Raw genomic sequence first — 27,516 nt, 5'->3', positions numbered from 1 at the left:
GACGGCCGGACGGACGAGCGACACGACGGCGACGGCTTCAGGGATTCGGGCGATCGGTCGAGAGCAAGTTGCGCGAGCGCGGGCGATCGGTGCGCGCATGGCATGCGTGTGACTGGAGGAGCACTTTGCATGCCTGCCTGCGCAAAGCTCTTACCAACGGTACGTAGCGGTGAAATCCCCAGCTAATCATGTTATGCCAACTCAGCCAGTATCTAAAACTCCTAGCACAAGACATGTAGAACAAAACCAATCTTGATATTTCAAACCGATTTAAATTTCTATTTTTCAATCCACTCATTTCACTCAATCCATTTCACTGTAGCAAATGAGTGAAATCGTTTTTTTAAGGTTCCGAATCAAGTGAAATCTATTTTTTGAAATCTACTTATTTCACTCAATCCAATTCAATGTCCCAGTCAAATTATTTCACTCAATCTAGTAAAATCATTTCTCTTGAGTGAAATTATTTTTCTGAATTGAGTGAAATCATTGCTTTGAAATGAGTGAAATATGTTACTGGAAATGAGAGAATTCTTTTTTTTAATGAGTGGGTTTTCTTAATTGTCTAAATTAGTGTTTTGAGATGAGTGAAATATGATTTTGAAACTCGTGAAATCAATGCTTTGAAATGAGTGAAATATGTTATTGGAAATGAGTGAATTCTATTTTTTTAATGAGTGGGGTTTTTAATTGACTAAATTAGTGTTTTGAGATGAGTGACATATGATTTTGAAACTCGTGAAATCATTTTATTGAAATGAATGTTTTTTTAAATGAAGCAATTTTTTTAAACGAGTTGAGTGAAATTGGTTTGTTTGTAATGTATGATTTTTTTTACTTGAGTGAAATCAATTTTTGAAATGAGTAAATTTTGTTCTTTCGAATGAGTGAAATATGTTTCACAAAATTTGAACTCATTTAGAATATATTCAAAATTGATCTTGTTTGAAAGATCTCATCGTCAAGAATTCAAATATATAGAAAGATTTAAAATGTATTTTTTATCAAAATATATCAATGAATTAATATCTCACAAGAAAATAATGTACTAGCATTTCTATGGGTTGAGTGGTCTGGGAGTATGCATTCATGATTGGACAAAAAGCTAGTGGGGACGTCGTCATGTATTTAGATGGTGTTAGTTGTATACAACTATACACATGTATTACACAAACACAATGGTTTCTTACTCTGTATACAGAAGGACATCACACATCTTTGACGCGAGAATTAACATTGGATTCTTTGCCGCTAGGAACTTCAGTTTCATGCCTGCCCGCTCCTTGCAATATGCTCCTCACATGCAGCGCTGTTGAGAAATTGGAGAAACATAATTGAAACTAGGGGTGAATCCTTATAGGGTTTTCAAGTCATATGGATACTAGAAAGGAATAGAAAAATGTAATACATAAGAAATTTCCATGACATCTCATCAAATGCTACAAATTCATAGGAATCAGATCAACGTAGATACAACACACAATCTTTGGGAATCTAGCGCTTACAATCATATGAAAAAATACTGCATATAGAAAAAATGACAGTCTGTGCGATGTGGGACGGAACATCGATGAGTTTGGACGACGGGTTGGTACATTGTGTTGTTTGACAGCATGGTTCCTTTGGCATCAACACTGACAACATTATCTTCTTCGGCAATCTTTTCTTTCAATCCTTTACGAGCAAGGTCATTAACCAGTTGGTATGGTGATACTGGTGCGGCTACCTATCTAGATCATTATGATGACATCTTTGACGATATGCTTTGTGTGATTGCCAACCTACGGAATATGTGGCGGTCTATTATTGCAGTGATTCAACCAAGTCTGGTCCTCTATATGTCTTTGCATGTGCTTAGTGGCTGAAATTCTCGATGTCAACCTTCGTCATAGGTGATGTTCTACTATTGTAGCGATTTGATCAAGTTTGATCCTCAATGTTTTAGTGGCTCCTTGATCATGGAGCCATGTAGCCAAACTATTGCAGCAATTTGATCAATTGCTAGGTCTTTGCATGTGCTTTAGTGGCTTGAATTCTCAATGTTGTCCATCATCAACAAGATCTATGGTTACGGAATGACGACAATTTTGGTAGCGGTTTCGACAAGAGTTTTAAGGTATATGGTCTTGGTTATAATCTCCTCTTTGTTTAGAGTCATTTCTATGCCTAAGGATTGGGTTTTGTCATCTATAGGTCACTCGTGCACCACATCCAGGCGAGATGGCCTCCTTCCTTCTTTCGAAACTCTTGAAGTCTATCCATATATATACGTTTTCTTTTTTTATGGAACATATGTATCAGTTTTCAAGTGGCTCGGGCCATAGCTACCTATGTCATGAGTATTTTAAGTTGCCTTTTTCGGTTTGCGATGATCTAACAAAAATGATGAGGCGATACTTGTGGGGTTTGGAGAACGGTAAGAAAAAATTGGCATGGAAAGCTTGGGACAAATTGGTCCTACCAAAGAACAAAGAAGGTATTGGTTTTCGTGACATACGTGCATTTAACCAAGCTTTGCTTGCTAAGCAGGCTTGGAGGTTGTTGGAAACACCGGACTCACTTTGTGCCAGATTGCTGCGAGCAAAATACTATCCAAATGGTAATTTGGTTGATACGGTGTTTCCAAGTAATTCTTCTACTGTCTAGAAAGGTATTACTTATGGATAGGAATTAGTGAAAAGGGGATGCTTTGAAGAGTTATAGTAATGGTTTAAGGATATGTACATGGTGTGATCCATGGATCCCTCGGCGGTCACCGTATACTCCGGTTTCTGTTAAAGGCAATTGTCGACTCAACGAGGTGTCTGACTTCCTCAATCAAAGTGGAGCTTGGAAGGTAGATCTAATCAAACAATACTTTTTCCAAGTGGATGTTGAGGCTATACTTACAATTCATACATCCCCTCGGCTGCTTGAGGATTTCATCACGTGGCCATTGGAAAACTCGGGTACGTTGTCGGTTAAGATGAAATACAAGTTGGCAATGTCTGAACATGAGTTAACCCACTCTTCTGGTGCTACTAGCACAAGATCTGGAGGTGAGCGCTCTCTTTGGAACTTGATCGTGCAAGCCTCGGTGCCTCACAAGATGAGGATTTTTGTGTGGAAAGTGGCCTCTGGTGCCCTGACCGCTAATCAGGAGAAGAATCGGCGCCATATTTCTTCGCGTGTAGTGTGCGCTATTTGTGGATGGGAAGATGAATCAACCTTTTCACGTTGTTCTTGTGTGTGTCCAAATGTTGTTGTTTTATGGGATTCGATGCAACAAGTATGGCCCCTACCGAACATGGTTGATTTTCAATGGACGGGTAATGAATGGCTTCTACACTTTCTTGCCGACTTGTCAGAAAGGACACGAGATATAATCTTTCTTGTTTTATAACGAGTATGGCACCTACGGAAATTTCATGGCAAATCAATCCCTTCAACGAGGATGTCCTGCTTGTTCTTGAGTAGCTATCTCAACTCGTTACTCCAAGTTCAGCAGATCTCTGTCGAGGAGGTAATTAAAAGGAAGTCACCATTGTTTGTGAAGCAGCAGCCACCAAAACCCAGAACGAAGGCAACGCCACAGCTATGGCCATTCCCACCGCCTGGCTGGACGGCACTGTCAGAAGACGGCTCCTTTTGTCAAGCGGACGGTTCGGCGGGCACTGGCATGATTTTGAGAGACGAGAAGGGCTATGTAACGATGCTCTGGAGTCTAAAGCATCTTCAGCCGCGCCCCAACAAGGTCCCCCATGTGATTTTTCGATCGCTGGCGTCAAAAAAATCGGCCTAGTCGCGCCTTCAAGGGCCCAATTTTCATCGGCTCGGGATGAAATTGACGCCGGCAGACCCAACCCGAACCCGACGCGCTGGGGGGCGCTCGGGGGCGCCGGGCGAATCGTTTTTTGCGCGAAAGAGCCGCGGGCCCTCCTTGCCAGCGACTCGTCTCGCTTCTCGCCGCTTCATCGTCCTCATTGCCTCGTTTCCCGTGGCGAATCAATGCCAAAGCTGCCACGCCAGTCAGCCTCCGCCATTGATGCCTCACGAGCGGCGCAGTGAAGGCGTGACGACACGCGTCCCCGTGCATGCCACGCGTAGACGAGGCGGCCACGCGTGCTCGCGCTGCCTCCGCCTATATAAGCCGACCCCAGCGCGCCGGTGGCACGCATAGAGTCTCCACCACAGACGCGCCCTCTCTCCCCTTCCTCCCTCTCCCCTCGCCGTCCCAGTTCAAAGAAATGGCCGAACGATTCCGAGGCGACGGCGGCGAACGGCTTCGGCCACCGCCACCTTCACGAGGACGAAACTCGGCTCCTCTTCGAGGCCGAGTACCCGGTCCCGCCGGACATGCGGGTGCCCGGGGCATGGAGAATCAGCGCCGGCGGGGTCCCGGTGCCACCACCGCCCGCCGGGGCGGCGCATCGTGCGGAGATCGCGTGTATCCGCGCCTCTCTGCCGCGGGCGGCGAGGGAGGGGCCGCGCTACGTCCCTGACAGCCCGCTCTGGGAGCCATACTTCCGCCGCCATCACGCCAAGCAGCTCGAGGCCACCAACGGCGTCGTGCCCTCCGGCAGGCTCAACTCCGAGGGGTGGCCGTCCTTCAGTACATCAAGGGCGGCAACAGGCCGAGGCTGGAGTACCCCCCCCCCCCCCCCCCCCGCCGCCGTGGGAGCTCGTGGACGCCGAGGCGCATGGAACCCAGGGCGTCCTCCTCCTCGTCTGGTCGGTCGACCGGCTCTCCCTGCCTCCGCCCCGTCAAGCCGGAGCCCCAGGACACGCCTGTCGGTCGGCGCACCCGCGGCTCCGGTATCCGCATCGCCGACTCCACCCCCGCTTCCGGGCGCCTCGTCCTCGTCGCGCCCAAACCAGAGCCCAGCCTCCCCCCGGAGTACGGGGAGATAGCCCGGCGCGGCTTCTCCGACGCAGACGCCCTGCGGTGGGCGCGCGACGACTACCTCCAGACTGAGATGGCCCGACAGACCCGGGCCCTGGAGGAGATCGCCGCCCACAAGCGTGGGCGCGAGGACGAGCACGGCGTCGTGATCCTCGACAGCGACGACGACGAGGACGCCGCCGGACCGTCCAACCCGGCGTGCCAACCAGGGAGGGTTGCAGCAGGGACAGCGGCGACTACACGCGGTTCTACAGCCTCCTCAGCATGTAGAACTGCAAGGGCGGCGGCCGGCGAGGCGAGCGAGACGGCAGACGGGCCTAGTAGTGTGTTTTTTTTCTTTTTGTAAAATACTTTAAATATGTATGAGCGGACGTGTTTGTGCCGTGTTTGGTTGAATTTGGTTTGAAGTCGCCGAAATATGTATGAACTTGCCGTGTTTGTGCCGTTCAAAATAATCTCGTGGGCGCCGCGATTGGACGGCATCACACACCCAGTGCGCGTTTTGTGCCGGTATATCTCAGGGAGCGATTTTTAGCACCTTCTGAAGAACCAATTGCTGGAGATGCTCTAAGTTACATGCAATCAAGGAAGGCATTGACTTGGCGAGGCATCGGATTTCCCTGCTGGTTTTAATCCAGTCTGACTGCTCCAATGGTTTATTGGCAATTATGGACGGATCTTCGGGCAAGTCAGCGCAGCGCATGGCAATTTGATTTCTGAGATCAAACTATTGATGGAAGATAGGGTGTCTACTCCTTTTAAGATTACTCGTGAACAAAATAAGTTTGCAAATTGTTTAACGAACTTTAGGTGTAGCGGGGATAGCACTACGTGCTGGCTTAACCAACCCACTTACCTGTGTTGTGGAACTTGCCGTTTCCAATTGTAATCCTGTGAGTATGAATCCTTAGCACCGTGACAATTGGATCTAACTTTTCTTGGCACCTGGTTTCGATCAATGGTGCAAGGGACATCAAGCCATCACGAACAAAAAACACAAACAAGAGATTTAAGAGTTTCAAATAAAACTTTTGCTGACGAGGCGTGTTTATCTCTGCTTTTAGTGTGTTTCTATTTTGAAGTGCATGCACGTACTACTCGGGATTTTTTTTTCCTGTCCTAACATTCTCATGCACTAGGTTTTATGGTACTCCTTATTGCACTGCATCTTTGTGCTGCATTTTTCTTTCTACTACCTCCGTCCAGATGAATAAATCATTCGCGTAGTTCTAGGTCATCGATTTAAGGCATTAAATATGTGGTATATGTCATGAAAAATATATCACAAGATTTCTACACGGATATAGTTTCTAAATATATATTTTTTATCACGTATAATACATATTTAGATAGTTAAATCGTCGACCTAGAACTACGCGAATGACTTATTCACCGAGACGGAGGTAGTACATCACATCTTAGACCTCTTCCAATGGAAAGGTGCTTAGATAAGGTGCTAAGCGCATTAAATACTTTAGCAACTATAGTCCACAATGCATAGGTGCTTAACTTGTTGTTGCTAAGCTTCCTTCACTTAATGATTTAGCTACTAAACTCTTTCATGCATTGGTGAGCTTGCTCCATTTAAATGTTTTGCCTAGGTTCACGTGTTTGGCATTGGTTCTTTCTGGAGTTACCAAATCAATCTCTCTCTTATTAATTATTTTGCCACATCAGATTTTTCGCCTACATGGCATGCTTAGCACCTGTACAAGGTGGAGCATTGGGAGGAGCCTTAGAGGTTGAGTACGAACTACAAAAACGGTAGAGATTACTCGGGAGTCTAGCCCCACAAGAATGCAACCGTAAACAATTATGTGCAAAAAAATTATGCTTCAAATTGTACTCCCTCTGTTTTTATTTACTTTACATATATATTAGTTTTGTCTCATGTCAAACTTTTCAAACTTTGACCAAGTTTATACCAAAAAAATTAGCATCCATAATACCAAATCATTATCATTAGAATCATCATTCAATGTATTTTCATACCATATTTTTTTATTGTGAAAGTTCAAATTATTTTTTGATAAATTTGGTTGAACTTTATAAAGTTTGACTTAGGTCAAAGCTAATATGTGGAGTAAATAAAAATAGGAGGGAATATATCATTTAGAATATTTTAATTGGACATAGTTAGGAGAGTAAATAGTGGGAAAAAAAACTACCACATTTAAGACTAGGCTTATAGAAAACTACCACTTTTTTTAGTTTCTCAAAAAACCACCACTATTTGGTTTCGTTGTTCAAAAAACACTAACTACTAAATTGTTAATTTTTAACTATGTTATGACAACACTAGCCCACCAGTCAGGTTTAACTTGGCATAAAAGTAAATACCGTTGGTTGACCATAATGACATGTGTAGCCCACATGTTGGTCCCTTCAAAAAAAAAATATAAGCAATCAGGTACCTGTAACTTTTTAGAAAAAAAAATCGATTCCTTATAACTTTTTTAAAAAATCAACTAGGTCCCTGTAACTTTTGGAAAAAGGAACCGGGTCCCTGCAAAAAAAAGCAATCAGGTCCCTGCTTGGCCGCCGGCGAGCTCATCCGCGCCTCACCGCTGCACTGGAGCAGTTGCGATGTCGTCCCTGCTGTCATACATTACTTGATAATCATGGCCGTTGCACGCCCTCGCCCGACCGTGCGGCACAACGGCGCCCTACACTCGCGACATCGACCATGGTCTAGCGGGAGGCGGACCATGAGCTCGATTGTGCGACACGAGCGCCTGAGCAAGGTGGCCACTGAGGGCACCAGTGGCGGCGAGGAGACGGACATGTGGGCGACCACTTTGGTGGCAAGATGGGGGTGTCCTCACCGGGAGGCTCAAGAATCGGAGGGGGCTCATGGGGAAGGTAGTAGGTGACGGTCGACTGTGGTGTTGACGACACAGCGCGTGCAAGGAAGAGAAGGCGACACTCTGTCTGGACCCTGGAGGAAGAAGGAGAGGAGGCAGGGGAGCGTGGGGTATTCATTGGGGATTTTTTTTCACATGGATTTTAATGAGGCTGATATATGGGTCTCATCCGTCATTTTAAAAAGTAAACAACGCTAACCGTGTTAACGGTCAGCGCTTATGGGTGGGCTCCACCTGTCATAAAACGGGTTAAAAATTAGCCACGCAGCCGCGTAGAACAAACTATTGACAGAGCAAGAACCAGCAAAACGGAGACGCGGGTGCCGACCGAAGAGAGAAGCACCAAGGTTTACCTGGGATCGTGGATGCAAACGGAACGGAACGGAACACATTTATGCCTCGGTCGAGAGGAAATTCGCGGCGAGGAGCTGGACGGGACGGAAGAAAGGGTCACGGGGTCACGGGCGCCACGCACAGGTGCACGGAGATCTCCTGCCCCGGACGGAGGCGACCGTGGAAGAAGATCGACGCGACGACAGAGACGGGCGGGTTTCTCCACGCGGAGTTGGACTCGCGTCGACGTCGACGTCGCCGTCGACGTCGGTCCGCCGCTGGCGTATAGTATTATAGTCATCACGCAGCAGCAACCCCTCCCTCCCGGCCGGTGGATCGAGCCGGTGAGAAGCTTCGCCGTAGTACATACATACGCACGCACGCGGCATCGACCCCCCCAATCGATCAAAGTCTCCGGTCAAACCAGCGAGCGGATACGGCTCCACGTACGTAGGCATGCATGCTGAGCTCGTCGTGTGCACCGAAGGCTGGGTCCTGAGTGCCGCGATCCAGACTCTTTTCTGTTTTGTTTTGTGCTATGCTTTGACTTTCGTTTCACAGAGGTTTTTCATTAGGATTTGTGTCTATATCAATACATGCGTGTTCTCCCTTTTCGGCCGACGAAATGCCAGACCCTCGACACGCATTTTCGTCGTGATTATGCGTCTTTCATCTGTATAGGAAGGAATTTTCTACATTAAAAAAGAAGAAGACCCGGTTCTATTGCTGAGGCAGCGTGTGTGCTGAGCTCTGCGTGCTTGTAACAGAATGATGCCCCTCTGGTTTCGTTGTTCTCAATGGAATCGGGGCTTTACGCCCTTTTGCTCTAAAATACAAAGCACCTAAAACACAATAAAAAGAGTATTTTATTGACAAATACATGACGACAAATCATTGGTAGTACTAGTTCTGATCACTTTTCTTTGACATGACTAGTTGATCACTCACTTAGAGAAGTCCAGCATTCACACATGCATACACGTGGAAAATGAGGTAAAAAATATTCCCTCCGTTTCTAAATATAAATATTTTTAGAGATTTCAATATAGACTATATACGGATGTATATAGACGTAGTTGAAATCTCTAAAAGGACTTATATTTAAGAATGGAGAGAGTATATGGTTGGTTACAAGTTGAGACGTGAGAGAAAATTATAAAATAAATTTTGAAAATAATGATTCCCTCTGTAAACAAATATAAGACTTTTTAGGTTACCTGGTAATTATAACCATGAAAAATCCCCTGCAAACAAAAATTAACGATGAAAATAGTGAAGAAAATAGTTGATGGATCTAATGATGAGTTATCCCCAACGGGAAATCTACAGACTTCTGACGCCATATGACTCTTCATCCTGCCAAAGATAATTGTTGACCAGGAGGAAAGGGAGTAGAATCTACTCTTAGTTCTATGCAAGAAAAAATACTCTTAGTTAAGAGTCAACCCATCGATCTCTGCACACAATTTAGAGTCAAGCATAAAGTAGTTTGTATGATAGGGTGTGATTTCCCGTGTTTCAAGCAGACCTTGTGTGAAGAGTTGCCATACAAAGGCAATAAGGTAGAGCTAATTGTTTGATTGTGACTCTTAGCTAAGAGTCGATTTTATTCTCTATCTCCTCTCCTCTTTCCTACGCACCAACAACTATATTACCTGTCATAACTAAAATTAGCTGGCAGATAACTTATGTATTTGCCATTATAAGATTTTAACAGTTGACCTCGATGCCTTTTGTATTTGTACAATGCCACAATAATGTGAAATGTAGACTAAGCTTAAATTTTCTAATAATGTAAGTTATTTTAAAATAGACTCGAGATGATATGGAGAGATCGAAGAACCAACGACACGAACTTGCTTTCATCTAGGTGTATGTTAATATTGTCAAAGTAGTGGACCTACCTATAGGGGGGAGGGGGCGAAAAATGACAATGGAGGCCGAGCTTCTTGGAGCTCATTCTCGAAATACCATTTTCTACAGCCCGACTTTTTTTGAATTTTTGTGTAAACACACATACACATGCATACTACGCATGTGCAAAATTTTGAAACATTATACTTTCACTAATTGTGTACAAAAAAGGGAATATCTATTTCCAGGTAGGCTGCGATTTTTTTTGTTCGGACGAATTTTTGTTTTCTAAAGACTATAATCATATTTTTTTCTAACAAATTTTCACCTGTTTGTGCTGAACACATAGAAGTTTCCATGGGAAAATTATTTTTCCTAAACTTTTAAATATGTTTTTTGAAAGAAAAAAATACCGAGCTCTAAGGAGATCGGGCTCCATAAGCCCGCATTCGGGAGGGGGGGCTGCTAGCTAGATCTAACTAATGGCTTTCATTGTCTCAAAGAAAAACTAATGGCTTTCATGCTACTCGTTTCGCTCAAAAATGGATAATGATTTAGACAAAGGCAAAATCTCCCACGTGGTACTTACATAGTTACTTTTCAAATCATTAAGTAAATATAAGATTACAGCTTAATGTTAATAAAAAATCAATGATGCTATTTTCTTCTAACCAATCAAAATAGCTGCAGAAAATATTATTATTGAATTTCTAAAAAGTTTGGCCACATACTATTTATAACCTCATCTGCTTCTGAATGGCAGTATAGCAAACCCAGTGACCATCAATCAACATCAGCGGCACTATCAAGCACAAGTAAAATCCAACTTAGGAACATAAAAGGCGTCACAAGTGGCGACATTTTTCTATGGAAAATGGAGAAGTTTCTCCCTGCTAATCTAACATGTGTGTAGTGATTGATAAATCATAAAGATGAGACATCATGCATGCTCGGTACAGTAGCTTTTGAAAAGGAAAAGGTTGCTTATGGTAGCACTACGTAAAAGGAGCTCAAACTGCATTGGAAAATCCAAATTTAGACTATTATAGCGTTATCACATCAGAAGCCTTCTCTAAGTTCCAAACTCGAGAATATTAAGCGACATTGGTGTTCAAATTTTCGGTAAGGCCTTTTTTCGAACTTCACCGAAATATCAGAAATTTCAACAAAACATTTTAGATTTCGGTGTATCGAAACTCAGTTAATGTCAATGGATTTTAACTGAATACTCCCTCTGTAAACTACTACAGGACTCTTTAGATCACTAATTTCGGCACCCGTCTTAATTTCGGGGATGTCATCAAAATTCGTTGAAGTTTAAACCTTGAGCGGTAACAAAACAAGAGTGCAGTATCTACAAATGAAAAAAAATAGTAAAGAAACATGAGAGATTCAGGTCTTTAAACATAGTTTTTTTTTTAGTATCTATAAACCGTCTCTTTAGGACTTTCGTCCTCGAGAGAAAGACAGAGCGTAACATAGAGCGTATCTAGTGCTCCCGCAGCTCGCGTTGCTACCGAGCGAGCACAACCAAAAGGCATTCAAAAAAATCCAAAACTTTTCTAAGTGGATCGAGACAATAGACATGAGAGCACTAGACGCATGTATCTAGAAGACCAAATTAAAACTATATATCGGACCCCCCAAAAAGCGGTAGAAAACAAGGATCGGGCATTTATAAAACAAGAAAGACATCTGCTACTTGGCCACGAGGCTAATTAGGCTATAAAATACAATGTGCACTACCTTTCCGGAGCGGACAGGACAGCAGTGGCCGGGGAGCAGGGAAAAATGTGTGAAAGCAAGGTGGGCCACAATACTTGAGAACACCCAATGCGGAAGACACTGCTCGGATCCTAGCCCAGAATGCAGCAAGAGGATTTCCTGGGATGCTTGGAAGCATCGACTGCATGCATTGGAATGAAAGAATTGCCCATTTGGTTGGCAGGGGATGTACAAAGGCGTCAAAGGCAGTTGCAGTGTGGTGCTTGAGGCGGTAGCCACACAGGACCTCTGGATTTGGCACTCCTTCTTTGGTATGCCAGGAACTCACAATGATATCAACGTGCTGCAGTGCTCTCCTGTTTTTGCCAAGCTCGTTGAGGGCCATTCTCCTCCGGTGAACTTCGAGATCAATGGGCACCAATACAACAAGGGGTACTATCTAGCTGACGGCATCTATCCGAGATGGTCGACATTTGTGAAGACGATCTCAAACCCTGTGGCAGGAGGCAAGAACGCCTGGTTTGCGAAGCTTCAGGAGGCTTGCAGGAAGGATGTCGAGCGGGCATTTGGTGTGCTCCAATCTCGATTTGCTGTTGTTCGGTACCCCGCTCAGACCTGATCCAAAGATCAAATGTGGGAGATTATGACTTGCTGTGTCATCTTGCACAACATGATCATCGAGAGCGAGCAAGAAGACCCAGTGTTTGACACTGAACCATACTACAGGCAGGGTCCTCTAGCCGAAGTTGATCACCAGCTACCGGCAACTTGGACTGCCTATCTCAGTATGCGTCAGGAGATCCAAGACCCACAGGTGCATCATCAACTGTAGAAAGATCTGATTGAGCACCTATGGAGGCTCAAGGGGGACGCCGTGTGATGAAATACGAGTTTTTATTTGTTGAACTATATAATTTGTATTGAACTATTTGTTGTTGTACTATTTTGTTGAAGTATTTGATTTTTCTGTGATGAAATATGTGATAAGAAATAATTGTGTTGATAATTGAACGCCGAGACACGGCGAAACCACGCTGAATATGGGCCTATTCTCGCCCATATGGGCCCTTTATTCGCCGAAATTGGGCTGCAAAATGGGCCAATTTTGACGCCTGGGGGCGAGCTGGGGGCGACGACTGGGCGCAAAACCGCCCCCAGCGCCGATTGTATCGCCGGCTCGTCCCCAGGGGGCGATTTTTATGCGTCCTGGGGGGCCAACGGCTGGAGATACCCTTACAAGTTACAACACGTGGTTTTCAAAGGTTTGGTAAATACCAACTCTTTTTCTTTTGCGGTCAGCCATATCAAAGTTTATTCTCTCTCACACACAATAAAAAATAATTGATATTCAAGGACTAAGTACACTTGATTATTACTAAACAGACAAATAAACAAGATTAACAGTAAGTGTGCCCAACTATTACGGCTTCCTCTGGTGTCCTCCCCAACCCAAGTGCGGTGCTCGGGTCAATGGCGGTGTTTCTTCTTCGAGTTTGTCTTCCGGACTTTGATCCCTCTTGAGTTCGTCGTCATGGACGTAGTTGACGGAGCACCAGCATAGATTTTTGTCGTCTTCTTGGGCTTTGAGGTCAGGGTTTCTCGTCTTGTGGCAAGATTTGGCGTCAGGTGCTTCAGATCTATGAAAGAGTTCAACAGTGACGACTGCGACTTTAGTGCGTTGGTCCTTAGGGACACGTGCTTAAAGACTTTCCGGCTATCATTAACAAAGTCAATCCGACTCTGGTAGGGGAGCGGCGACAGTTGCAGGTCGACATTCGTTCTGGCGGCAGCAATGATTGTTCGGTGGTCTTAGAATCTCATTGCAATTTTTATCATGTTTGAGTTGTTTTTGTACTTTCGATGAAATTTTATAATAGATGTGATCGCAAACACACACACAAAAAAATTGATGGTCCATGTGCCAAAAAGTGTTGGAAACTTGGCAAATACTTAGTAGCCTTACTTGGCATTCAAGTACATTTCAAACTTATTTTGCTTATCGAGACACAAACAAAGGCGCAATTACACTGGACGGCCATGGCCGATCGAACTCTTTCGTTTGGACAGCACACGCAATGCATGTTGCTCAAATGTTTCGGCCCGGTTTTCCACCATGGTTACCTCAGCAGTAGTCTTCTTTTTACCTAACGCTTTGTTTGGATGTTCGTATTGAATTGGACAGGAATTCAATTTAGTGAGGAAACTTTTTCCTTAAAAAATATTTTTTAATGCATGCCGACTTTATTTCATACACATTTCTGCATTTTTGTATACACTAGGAACAACATTTTATACACGTTTAACATTTTCTCAAATATATGTTTGATGGCTACCTTTTTCTCATACATACTCTACATTTTTCGTATACATCTAAAACATTTTTCAATATATGTTTAACATTTTTTAAATACATGTCAAACATTTTGAAAATAAACATTGAACATTTTTTATGACATAACATATGTTTTTAAACTGTGCTAACATTTTTATGAACATTTTTTAAAAATGTTACAAACATTTTTTTAAACACCTAATTTTTATAAAATGCAACATATATTTTTAAAATGGTCCAAAACATTTTTTACATTGTATAACATTTTTATAATGACATGTACATGTTTGAAAACACGTGAATCTTTTTTTTAAATGTCACATACGTAATTTAATGGTATGAACATTTTCTAAAAGTTGAGCGAACATTATTTTTGAACTTCATGAAGATTTATTAAATGTGTGATGAACACTTCTCAAAAAAATAACTAAATTGTTTTTTTCATAATATATGTATTTGGTATTTTCAAGATATAAACAAAAGTAAAAAAACATGTGCCTGATGTCAGCGTGATGAAACCACATGCATATTGGGACGGCCCACTATCAGGTCCTAGTAGGCGAGCTCGGCTTTCGTCTCGAAAAAAGATGAGACATAGACTTGCCCGCTCGTCGGCCAGGGCACCAGGGTGGAGGGGAAACCACCAACTCGACCCAACAGCTGAAACACACGCAACGAATGAGCGCCTCACCGCCGCCATCCTCGGAAGAGCCACGGGCTTTTCCGCTGGCTTTCTCTGGCGGCATGCCGGAGTCGAGGGTGGAGAGGTGGGAAGGGGGGTAGGTTAAGGTCGAGCGACATGGGGCAGGTGGGGAAGGAGTTTGCAGACTGCTGTAACCTGTATGATGATTGTCGTGTTGCATCTTTTGACACTTTTTTCCCTCTTAAATACAGATGATTTCGAAAGGTTCGGTCCATGAACGAAAGTTGATTTGACCAAGACCGCGTCCAAGGAGGAATCTACCCGGCTACGACGCATGGGAAGTCAACACACGCTGAGTGTAAATATTACAAAAGTTTTTTCCCGGCATGACACACATTTGATCTGCTTAATCCCTCCCTATCTAGACTGCGGAGGAGAGACGACCAACATAGCGCTGTCAGGCAATCAAATCAAACTTAATTCGTGGTATTATTATAATTAAGTGGCTGCTGGTTGAACCACCAGGAAATTAACACTGGCCGATCATGCAAAGCTAGTTTGGGAGCACATCTTTTAACAGTATGCATTTTTTTTCCTTTTACAGTATGTATACAAATCGTTAGCTGCCGCATGTGTAAGATAGCTCGATGCATGTTTAGATATTTGGAGAAAGAGTGTAGTGTCAAAAAACATCTTTCATTATGGAACAAAGAGAGTAGATGTTTAAGGACTATTGAACGCCTTGTCCCTAATAAAATTTGCACATACCGATTCTGGAATAGAGAAACCAATATCACACCTACCAATGATGATGTTACCAACCGTGTTGGAAGCATGCCCAACACTAGTGTCTACTATTTACTTTTCCTTGTTTTTCTTTTGAGAAAACTCCGGTACAAGAATATTTTGTACACTCCCCCTACTATCGAAAGGCCATGTATAATATCCGGATTAATATGATAGATATGCTACTCATATCAATAAAAAAATTCTTTTTTTCTTCAGAAACTCGTCTGCAAGGAACCTCAAAATTAGACATAACAATAAGGAATTCCCTCTTGGCTTAGAGCAATTTGAGGATAATAATAGTGTTGATCTATGAGATCAGTCTAGATCTTAACCATATATGCCGGGACGTTACATCAGGCATGTTTGCTTCCACCTCGTGCTCATCCTCATCGCTGCTGAGGGCGGCGAGCCACCATGTCCGCCTCGGACTTGAACGATCTCTGGAGGGGACTGAAGGACACACAATGAAGAAGTGAATGAGGCTAGCGATTAGGGATATGACATGGTGGCTGAACAAGTAAAACCAGAAAAGTGGATCATCGAGGGGAATCAGAAGAGTCACGAAGCATCAAAATTGGTAGGACATCAAACCGTCCAAAATAGAGAAAGGATCTCATCATAACTCATAAGCATAACATATGAGTTGACACTTTGGGTGAAGGATGCCAAGAATGTTGTAGCATAGCAAAAGGATCTCTTCGCTCTTCCTCATCCTCCTCCTCCTCCCCTTCCCGCCCCTTTTCGTCCACAACTCCGGTGATGGGCAAGTCCTGAGCCTCGGCGTCGGCAGGCAGCAATTTCGGGGTGGGTATCGACGGATCGTGATGACGCCACCCTCGAACTCCGGGGTCGTCGCCCTCATCGACAGGAGGCTCCTCCATGAAGGCGGAGATCGTCATCTCCTCCAGCGACGAGGAGGACCAGTCGTCACTGCAGCAGCAATCCGCGGGAGTGGTGGCGGACCAGGTGTACACGGCCACAGATGAGGAGTACGAGCAGCGGATTGAGTTGATGCTCTGTCGCTCCGTCCTCCACCTGAACGGCCCGCCTCCGCCACCGGGGATGCTCCTCCCCGTGAAGTCGGAGTCGACATCCCCTTCGCGCTCTCCACCGCCCAACCGGGGTGTCCAAATTGGGCACCGCGTGAAGGAGGAGCCCCTGTCGCCGCAACCCCGACGTGTGAAGGAAGAGCACCTCTCGTCGCCACCCCGACGCGCCAAGGAGGAGCGCCACTCATCGTCGCCCGGCACGTCAAGGAGGAGCGCCACTCTCTGCCACCCGTGCCCAATGCGACCACAAAGGCGCGTGGTCGCCTTCGCCACTACCTCGGCGGCAGCTCTGGCAGCGACAGCTCTTAGTCATCCTGGAGCGCCCAAACGGCGCAGGAGTACACCGACAGGGGCGCTGGCGGGATAGGCGCAACGTGGCATGCCGGCGCGGAGTTCACGGATTTCGTCCGGTTAGTTCATCGAATGTATGCGGGCAACGTTGGATGACTGCCTCCCGCATCCATGTCCGTAGACGGATGCGGGAGGAAATTGTTAGTCCAGGACACACAACAGAAACACAGAAATCAGACAAACTAAACCCCCTCGACGTCGTTGTAACTTAAACTAAACAGAAAAATTACATTATGATAGGAGAAACAAGGAAGGAAAGAGACAAGAATAGAAGGGAAGAAATGGTGTGAAAGAGGGGGAGGAGGTGTGTTGACAATGGGAGGCAAGGCAGTTTGACGGTTTGACTGACTGACCAGCGACACACGGGAAGGCCTCCTCTTCTTCCCCTCTCGCTGTCTCCCTCCTCTTCCTCCGCTCCGCCCTCACCTTCCTCTCCACCTTCCTCCTCCCCCCCTCCCCCACCCCACCCCACCTGACCCGACCCAAACCCCCCTCCTCCGCCTCCGCCTCCCCGCCCCTATATACCTCGCCCGCGCCCTCCCTATGCTGAGCTCGCACCCCCAAACCCCCGCGCCCCCGACGACGACGACGACGACTCTCCCGGCGACGACCCTTCCGACGACGAGGACCGGCCATCATGGGCGCCTGCCTGTCCTCCTCCAAGCAGGAGGCGGACGCGGAGCGGCGGCGGCGGCAGCGGCCGAGGGGCGGCAAGGCGGAGGAGAAGGGCGCGGCGGAGGCGCCCGCGGTGGAGTTCGGCTACGAGCGGGACTTCGAGGGCAGGTACGAGGTCGGCCGCCTGCTCGGCCACGGCCAGTTCGGCTACACCTTCGCCGCAGTCGACCGCCTCTCCGGGGACCGCGTCGCCGTCAAGCGCATCGACAAGGCCAAGGTCCGTTTCTCAGGATTTCCCCCCACCGCATCTGCAGCTCGGTTCGGTTCGGTTCGGTTCCCCGCGGTCTTCGTTCGGTCGGGAGATTGCGACGGAATCAGTCGCCGCCGCCGGTCGTCGGGCGATTCGTTCGGCTAGCTTGAGATCACCCGGCTCGTCGATTCAGCGGCGTTGCGCGGATTTAGACTTTAGAAGATACGATTATTACACGGGGTAAATGAAATTGCTCGCCATTCTCGGTATAAGATTGCTGAATGCTGCCGCTGCCGCTGATGATATGTGGAGGAGGATGGTCTACCCTCCGTGTCGGCGAGGCCCTACACTCTTCCTCTTGTCGATTCATCAATAGGTGCAGCTGTCCACTTTCCTTTTTGGGGGTCCAGTACATGAGTGAAGCCCATCTTCGCGGGTTCCTTCCTGGTTTGGCACTTGAGTAGTTGTTCACCACGCCAATTTTGCTCCTGAAAATGGTACAAGTACCTGTACTTCTACTTCTCCCTGAAATGGTGAAGACGCTTCCTCCTAACTCCTGACTGTTTGCGTAGATGCTTCGTCTTTTCAACCTCAGAGGGAGAATGTTATGGTTGATAGTAGTAGTTTGTACGCTACCTTGTCGGCGCCTCTTGTTTCTGTTAAGAACTTGTGAAGCGCCATTTTTGTGAAATACATTTCACATGGAGCTCCAGTTTTCGCGTAGTGTATATGTCTTCGTTTTCAACCTTGATTTTAGTTTTGATATTATTTTTTGCAGTCTTTACGGATAATTTGGTGTAGGTGTTCATTTAGGATAGCTTATCCTGTTGCTCCTGGTAAGCTCACCAACCATTTCCTGGAGTGGACAATGTCTCTTTGGCTTCTTCCGTGTTATTGGCGGATGACATTTTCTTCATTCCACTAAATTTGACCTGGGAATGCATGTACTAATCAACACGGTGTTGATGTATTCAAAGACTTAGTACCTTGGTTCAAACGACAGTATTGCTTTATTATTTTCTACTCCCTCCGATCCATATTACTTGTCGCTCAAACGGATGTATCTAGCACTGAAATACGTCTAGAAATTTCAATCACCACGGAATCTTAAATGACTTTCATAGTAAATTCGTGTCATAGGTATGCTAGAAATATGGGCCATTCGTTCTGTGGCAGAATGCATAACAATTGAAAGTTGACAGCAGGATATCCTTGTGAAAGTCGTACTGACTATTGATTATTAACCTTCTGTGGAATTATACCTCTTATTCCAAAGGAAACAAAATGTAGCACCTGCACTGCTATGTTGCGATCTATAATAATAACCAATGAAAACATAATACTTCACTGCATGAATGCTAATTGCCCATGGTTCTATAAATCATTATCCTCTATTATAGATAGATTTGGCGTCGAGTCCTGTTCAGCTAATGTTCATCCATGCAGCTAATTGAAGTCTTGGATACGTGCAGTGTACAATTACACATTTACATCTGTCTGCTATGCATCATCTTTGGAGTATGTGATTAACACAAGTATATTTATGGACTTTATGACAGATGACCCGACCTGTTGCTGTGGAAGATGTAAAGAGAGAAGTTAAGATTCTTAAAGCCCTTAAAGGCCATGAGAACATTGTTCACTTCGACAATGCATTCGAGGACGATTCATATGTGTATATTGTGATGGAGTAAGTAGTCTTGTACATTTAGCAGAATTTGCTCTCATTAACATTTAATCATATGATGGTCTGCAGATTTAATGGTGTTATTTTTTTGTTGAAACAAATTACGATTTCTTGTTCCTAGAGTCACAAACATGCACTTGCTGAAATATCGTTCTATATCCTAGTAATTCTGTCCTGTCCTGAGATAGATTAAGTTTCTATTCCTAACTGTGGATAGACCAGTTGTATTGTCTATCTATCTTTTACATTATAATAATATATGAATGTCAGAACGTGTTATAGTGTAATTAAATGTTTAAATTTTGAGTTCATGACTTTTTAGCACTTAGTCATGTATGTTTTGAACTCTTTGCAGTTTCCTTGCATTGTACGACAGATATTTGGTTAGCATATAGCATGATCTATTGGACTATCACACTTAAAAGATATCCGGAGTTCTTTCTTTTAAAAACATAATCATTCCTATGCTCTATTACCAAGTACTAAGTCTTGCTTCTTTGCCCTTTCTTGCAGACTTTGTGAAGGTGGTGAACTATTGGACCGGATTTTGGCAAAGTAAGATCAGATATATTCTGCTTTTCTTGTTCCATATATCGTTTTCTCTTCTAGTATCATTAGGTTGCTAGAGCCACTTCTCATTGGTATTTCCCCTTTGGCAGAAAAAACAGCCGCTATAGTGAGAAAGATGCTGCTGTGGTGGTGCGGCAGATGCTCAAAGTGGCTGCTGAGTGTCATCTGCGTGGGTTAGTCCACCGAGATATGAAGCCTGAGGTAAAAATTGATCGGTTTTGATGTCTTGGCATTTAGTATACAGTTTTGGTGATACTTCACTACTTCTCAGGTCATGTAAGAATGTGCCTATTTTCCTTCCCAGAACTTCCTTTTCAAATCAACCAAGGAGGATTCGCCTCTGAAGGCAACAGATTTTGGTTTGTCAGATTTCATAAAACCAGGTACCTGCTTCAGTGTCTTCTGTATATGTGCATCATTGTTATGTGTATCTTGTTGCATCAAGTCTTAACGGGGCATAGAACTCGGTAATTGCTCTGGCTCATACATCGTTTAAATGCATGATTACAGGGAAGAAGTTCCGTGATATAGTTGGCAGTGCCTATTATGTTGCACCAGAAGTATTAAAACGTCGATCTGGACCTGAGTCCGATGTTTGGAGCATAGGAGTTATAACTTACATTTTGCTCTGTGGGAGGCGCCCTTTTTGGGATAAAACAGAGGATGGTATATTCAAGGAGGTAAATGGATTGCTGTTGTATTGATTATGCTTATGCTTCCATGTAAAGTGTGCTTGGTGACTGCGGTGAGCTTTATCAGTGTTTTCACAGTGAACAGACAAAATGAAGAAGCTGTGTTTTTTGCAACCTTTTCACTATGTAATGTAGCAATGTTACCTTACTAAGGGTTAAACTTAAACATGTGCAGTCTCTACTCTTTATGCAATTTCTGTAGTAGCTGATGCCTGCCAATTTATTTGACACAATGCAGTCTTAAATTGTATAATCCTTCCCCAGACCCCACCTGGCGTGGGAGCTTCTAGCACTGGGTCTGTCCTTTTAATACAGCCTTAAATTGCCTACCATTATTTGGACGTGTTGATGTATAACCGTTAGCCATCTCAGAAATCAATGTATAAAAAAGCGTCCAATTTTATTTAATACTCCCTCTGTAAAGAAATATAAGAGCGTTTAGATGGCTAGTGATCTAAACGCTCTTATATTTCTTTACAGACACAGTATAAAGGCACAGTCTATGGTGCCAATCCTCCCAGGCAAACTGTGCATAGCTGCTGGTATAGCTACTGGGAAATTTGATCCTAGGATTATCCATGTTAAATGATGGTATATTGCGTTAGTTTCAGACAGGCACCTAAGCATAGAAATTTATAGTACTATCTCCTGGAATAAATTTTCCTGCCAAATCATGTTATAACTATTTTTAAAACATGTCTATGTATTCTCGGTATTTTACAAAAAGAGAACAATCTGCTGCCTTTCCTACTGGCTTGCTAGAAAAGTCTGACCCCACATGCCATGACAGAACATTTGTAGTTAATTTAGAAAATAACCATAAGTTAAACATTTTACTCAACCAGTAAAAGGTGTTGGATAATATGGCCGCCCACTTAAATCTACCGTCATTTTTTATTGTTGTGTGTAATGTTTCTGTGCATGTACATCAGCAAAGACAGAATCTTGATAGCATACATGATCTTATGTGTTCTATTAATTTCTTTTAATCAGGTTCTAAGAAACAAGCCTGATTTTCGTAAGAGGCCTTGGCCAAGCATCAGTTCAAGTGCTAAAGATTTTGTTAAAAAATTACTGGTGAAGAACCCAAGGGCGAGATTGACAGCAGCTCAAGCTCTCTGTAAGTTCCAATATAATGTCAATACTTTGCTAGTATACATGATGCTTAGGGTTGTATTTTTTGTCTATTCTTGTTTTCTGCGTGAGAAAACACACACATACATAGTGCCAAAAAAGAATGCACATGAGTAAGTCTGCAATCTGCATGCTAAGTGCTGTGCATACATACAGCCTGAGGACAAGTCTGTCTTTCATCACGAAATTTTTCTGGCATTTTCAAAATATGATGCTAGAACCAGATGTTGCATTCTGATTCCGGGAGTAACATAAAGTTCTCTAAAAAAGAAGCCTTATGAAATTTTAAAAACACATGTGAGTTATTCAGTTTTATTTGGTTTTTTAGTGAGGCCAAACACTGGATATCTGCTGCAATACCATATTTTTTCCAGGCTGTATCATCTTATAGGAGTTTATTTGGTTGTAGAAAGACATATAGTGTTAACATGTAGCTTAAACTTTTTAAGCATCAAGTTAGGAAGATGATTGCAGCAAGAATGTTTACTAATTCTGATTGTGATTGTGCTTGACATGATTAGCACATCCATGGGTGAGAGAAGGAGGAGATGCATCTGAGATCCCTGTCGATATATCTGTGTTGTACAACATGCGCCAATTTGTCAAGTACAGCCGTTTTAAGCAATTTGCGCTGCGGGTAAGCATCGCGGTCTCAAAAATATTTTTATGGTATTCTCATTCTGTTCCTTACAAATATTGCTCCATTGCTTGTTCAGGCCTTAGCAAGTACAGTCAATGAGGAAGAGCTAGCGGATCTAAAGGACCAATTCGATGCTATTGATGTTGATAAAAGTGGATCAATTAGCATTGAAGAAATGCGGCATGTAAGATTTAGAGTCGTTTTTATATGAGAACGTTTTGCACTGGTACTGGATGGTGCTGACGATCTTTGTATGTTTCCATAGGCCCTTGCGAAGGATCTTCCTTGGAGATTGAAGGGCCCTCGTGTTCTCGAGATCATTCAAGCGGTAAGCTTTGAGTAACTTCTTTTCAGTCTCCCTTTTATTTCACAGCAAGCAGTTGACATAACTTCAACTGATCTTATATTCTTATTTTATATGATAGATCGACAGCAACACGGATGGCCTTGTCGACTTCAAAGAGTTTGTTGCAGCAACTCTCCACATACATCAGATGGCTGAGCTGGACTCTGAAAGGTGGGGCCTGCGCTGCCAAGCTGCTTTCAGCAAATTCGATCTGGATGGTGATGGATACATCACCCCCGATGAACTTAGAATGGTAAGTTCTGATTCCCATTGTGTTCATGTTGGTTCTTCGATTCACGCATCATGTCACATAATCCTTTTTTGCACTTTTTTGCTCATGAATGGTGAGTTGGCTCGACTTAATCTGGATGAGACGTTCCATATTGTGCTTTGCTTCCAACTATCTGGTTCTTCATATTCAGTGAATGAAGTAATTCCTCGAGTTTGCGCATAGAAATTATGTTTTTTCCACCATAAAAAGAAAGTATGCATCAGGTTTGAAAGGCTCGTTTGTTTGTCCAAGCTGCATGCTTGAGCATTCATATTTGGACCATTACTATTTAGAGCCTAAATATTATTAGGAAACAGTATAACTGAGCGACCTACGAGCCTTCGTAGCGTTTTTCCTTCGTCAGTCCTTGGATCTGTCAAGGAGCGGTGCAGATCTTTTCTTTGTGCCAGCAGTGTTGTCGTTGCAGGCCTGCCATCTCTTGGGCCGCTGCTCCAAGTGTTGACCTCGGAGAGCCGTGGTTAATCAGGCTATAATGGATCATTGGGTTGACACATTGGGAATTGGTGTAGTGCATATCTTTCCCGCGGCAGCCTTTGGTCGATGTAGCGATGCCGTGGCCGCCATTTATCATGAATATATTTTTTCCTTTGAAAACATGATTTTTTTCGAGATAAGAGAACATCATGTAGTATTTGTGTAAAATACTACATGATAAATGGAGTAAAATGGAGGAATTCGGCTCAAATGAGGTAGAACCTGTCAAAATCATCAAACTTAGGGGTAAAACATACAATTAACTCAAATAGTAACATAATAACATGGCAAGCTAAATAATCTGGTGACACGCTGCATTCTATGTATATTCATTCCAATTTTCAGAAATTGTGCTTGCAACTTAATTATATTTCACATAATGGGAGTAACATAGTGTATATATTACATTCTTATACAACTTAAATTCCATCATACAAAAAGGAGGGCGTGGCAATGTGCGATATTATGATATGATCTAGAGTAGTATATTTACTGAGACAGACCAAACAGTATACCAACAACAGCAGCATAGATACCGTAATGTAACCGGTAGTGTTCTCACTTGTGATTTTCCTCCGATGCGCAGCACACGGGCCTGAAGGGATCCATCGAGCCATTGCTGGAGGAGGCCGACATCGACAAAGATGGGCGGATAAGCCTGTCCGAGTTCCGCAAGCTCCTACGAACCGCGAGCATGAGCAACCTGCCGAGCCCGTCCGGAGTTCCGAATCCCCAGGCTCTGTGAGAATCGACTAGGAGCGTCTATAGGGGGAGATGGTGATGAGCACAGTAGTCTGTTTATTTCTTCTTTCGTGCTGTTTTCCGCGTTCCGTGCGATGTGAGGGTTTCTGATTTGTTAGCATCCAGGTTCTGTGTGCAGTCATTGTATGGGTAGACAAGTTTCAAGGTAAATATTTACGGAGTTGCGTGGAAGGCGCAGATTACAGTTTCTTTCTTGTACAACCTTTCCCCCCTTTTTTACGGAAAAGTACATTTTTTTCTTGTTTCCTCTTTCCGTGTTGCAACAAACAGGTTTACAAAGGATATGTTATTCCAATGTCAGAAAGCAAAGGAGGTGTGGAGAGTGCTGGGACTGGATCAGTTCATTAAAAGAGCTTGCGAAGTTGATTATGCTGGTGAGGCGGTCCTCGAGTTTTTATTCTCTATACTTGAAAACGAGCTGACTATCTTGTGTTAGAAAAACTGTGGTCTACCCCCTATTCCTCCGCGCTTATCCGTGATGCCGCTCACAATTCGCGTATATGAGGCTAGGGGGTAGGGACCTTTTTTTTTGAACCTGTGAACAGTAGGAGAACCTCCCACTGTTATGTTTGTATTAAAATGGTGATATACAATTTACATGGTGTATATACATGTGTCAACACCCCATTTTGGGTGTGAGAGGGAGCTAGACTACAGAAGAAAGGATGATAGGGATGAGATGTTTATGTTTTTCCTTGACCCTATAGGTTAGGAGAAAGAAATCTTTCTTAAATCTGTCTAGCCAAGAAAGTTTTGTTGGGACAATCCCCCTGAAGTGTTTATTGTTGCGTTCCTTCCACAAGCTCCATGCCGCAAGCAGGAACATCTCCATGAATAGAGGTCGATTCCAGTGCTGTTTGGCCATAGCCACATTCTGAAGGCGTGACATTCCTTGTGGCCAGGAGAGTCCCAGACTTGTCCAACATTCAATGCTGAATTGGCATTCGAAGAATAAATGCTCCAGGGTTTCCTCAATTTGCAGTCCACAAAGGATATAGTTGTGGTCTTCACCAATGTTGTAATGACATCGTTTGAGCATATTCCTGGTATTAAGGCGATCAGTCAAAAGCAGCCACCCGAAAACCTTAATCTTCATGGTGGATCTTGACTTCCAAATCCAGCCAAAGGCCTCATGCGCTCGAACATCTCTGAAGTAGAATGTATAGTATCTCTGAAGTAGAATGTATAGTATCTATGAGCTGTGAATTGATCTGATCCCCATGCATATATCCAAACATCTGCCTCATCAGATAAGGTAATCGTAGCCAGGTCAGATTGCATTTGTCGAACTTCAGCGTGAGCTTGTTCTGAGAGTGGAAGGTGAAACGCCTCTCGCAGTGCCGTGATGGACAAGAAATCTTTGACCGACACGTCTTCATTTATGGCGTAGGAGAATGCGCGGGGATAGTTTTCAGCGATAATATTGTCTGTCCAAGAATCCTTCCAGAAGAGAACATTCTTGCCATTCGCTACCTGGACAGTAGAGATCCCCCTATAAATGGGCATTAGTTTTGCGACATCTCGCCACCAGAAAGATCCACATGTGTCTGAAGCATGTGGAATTCGGTTAGAGTAATATGTATTCCAGATTAGCTGGACCCAAGGAACATCCCACCTGTTATAGAATTTATGTAAGTATTTGAGTAAGAGGGCGTCTCCTTGAGTTCTGAGGTCAATTACACCTAGGCCACCGCATTCTTTGGGTTGGCAGACCATGTTCCAGGCGGATAGGGAGTTGCATTTGTCACCTTGCTCAGTTTCTTAGTCCACAAGCACTTTCTTCTAATCTTGTCCAGCAGTTCAATGATCTTGGTTGGCAGTCTGAGTGTGCATAGAGCAAAAATGATCAATGAAGTTATCACAGAGTTCAGCAGGGATAATTTGCCACCGTAGGATATCATGTTTAGAGTGGCAGTTAGTCTTCTTTCCATGGAGCAAACCAGCGGCATGAGCTCGATAATTGTTGGACGTGTAGTTCCAAGTGGGAGGCCCAAATAGGTAAACGGTAACTTGCCAATGACACATCCAAAGATATTTGCTATTTCCTGAGTTTTTTCCGGGTCACAATTCATTGTGATAAGAGTGGATTTATGAAAAATTATTTTCAACCCAATGGACGTGGCATAGTCATTTAAGATGTCCTTGATGGTAGTAGCTTGTTGGGTGCATGCGGGCATGAGCAAGATGGTGTCGTCTGCGTATTGAATTACTGGGTAATCCTTCTGGTGTGGGGATGAGAACGGCAGGTGGATCAAGTGGCGCACAAAAGCATCATTTATGGCCGCTTGCAAGAGGTCGGCCGCAAGAACAAAGATTAGTGGGGAGAGAGGGTCCCCCTGCCTCACGCCACATTTGCAGTAGAATTGCCGACCAGGAGTGCCATTAAGAAGAACCGAAGATTTGCCCGAGGAGAAGATGCATCGAATCCATCCCAGCCATTTGTCATTGAATCCCATGCTTTTCATAATTTCAATCATTGCCTCATGTTCAATCGTATCAAATGCTTTGGCGAAATCTAACTTGAGAAGCATGATTTCCTTTCTGGAAGATTGGCATTGATATATGTATTCGTAAGCCCATGCAAGACAACCTTGTATGGTCCGGCCTTTAAGAAATCCATATTGATTCTTGTGCACAATTTTGAGGATGACTTTTTGAAGTCTATTAGCCAAGATTTTTTGTAACAACTTTGAGACAACAGTTGAGAAGCGTTATCGGTCGATAGTCATTGAGAGACTCAGGAGTCCCAACTTTGGGGATGAGGGTGATGAAGCCCTCATTATATTGTCTTTCCAAAGAGTCCACCTCTTATGCAGATATAAGATTCCTAGCCTTTTCCACTAGTTTCCGGGATAGAGTCCAGATCAAATTACCAACCACGATCATATTTGTCTGTTAACGGATTCTACCCGTTATGTCCCTGAAGCACGCGCTTGTGAGCAACGCCATAATAGAGAAATTCCCCTAATTACGTAGATCAACATTAGTGCTGTAATCTAACTATACGATCTAGCTCCTTCCAATCATCAGTGTACCCGTGTAGTCTTTTCAATATAAATCGTATATTGTATTCCACTGATAATCGACCAACTTCCTTAAGCATATTCTACTTAAGTACTTTCCAACAAGTGATAATTCCATGATAATCATGTAAAGTAATTCCATGCATAAATACATGTATAATTCCACAATGAGGTATTCCGAATATTTAGTAATTCCTAGTAATTTGAAT

At 43.9% G+C, this 27,516-nt stretch overlaps 1 protein-coding gene across 2 annotated transcripts; it reads left to right on the top strand.

Annotated features, from left to right (window-relative positions):
• Window positions 1-17,309: 17,309 nt before the first annotated feature.
• Window positions 17,310-25,533, top strand: LOC125517473 (calcium-dependent protein kinase 4-like). 2 transcript variants are annotated; one of them, XM_048682668.1, is made up of 12 exons: window positions 17,310-17,714; window positions 19,247-19,377; window positions 19,888-19,929; window positions 20,034-20,145; window positions 20,249-20,327; window positions 20,455-20,624; window positions 21,630-21,756; window positions 22,292-22,407; window positions 22,487-22,594; window positions 22,676-22,738; window positions 22,836-23,009; window positions 24,586-25,533. In XM_048682668.1, the coding sequence occupies exons 1-12, from the start codon at window positions 17,460-17,462 to the stop codon at window positions 24,718-24,720; spliced, it is 1,512 nt and encodes a 503-aa protein (XP_048538625.1). In that variant the 5' UTR covers window positions 17,310-17,459; the 3' UTR covers window positions 24,721-25,533. The 2 variants fall into 2 exon arrangements, with proteins under 2 accessions (XP_048538625.1, XP_048538624.1); XM_048682667.1 differs by lacking the exon at window positions 24,586-25,533 and adding an exon at window positions 24,109-24,531 and having other exon boundaries at window positions 17,316-17,714.
• Window positions 25,534-27,516: the final 1,983 nt, after the last annotated feature.

This window comes from Triticum urartu, chromosome 6 (assembly GCF_003073215.2).
Source record: "Triticum urartu cultivar G1812 chromosome 6, Tu2.1, whole genome shotgun sequence".
In the NCBI taxonomy this organism is placed as follows: domain Eukaryota; kingdom Viridiplantae; phylum Streptophyta; class Magnoliopsida; order Poales; family Poaceae; genus Triticum; species Triticum urartu.
Note: the sequence above shows the minus strand (reverse complement) of the source record. Positions and strands in the feature narration are given on the sequence as shown.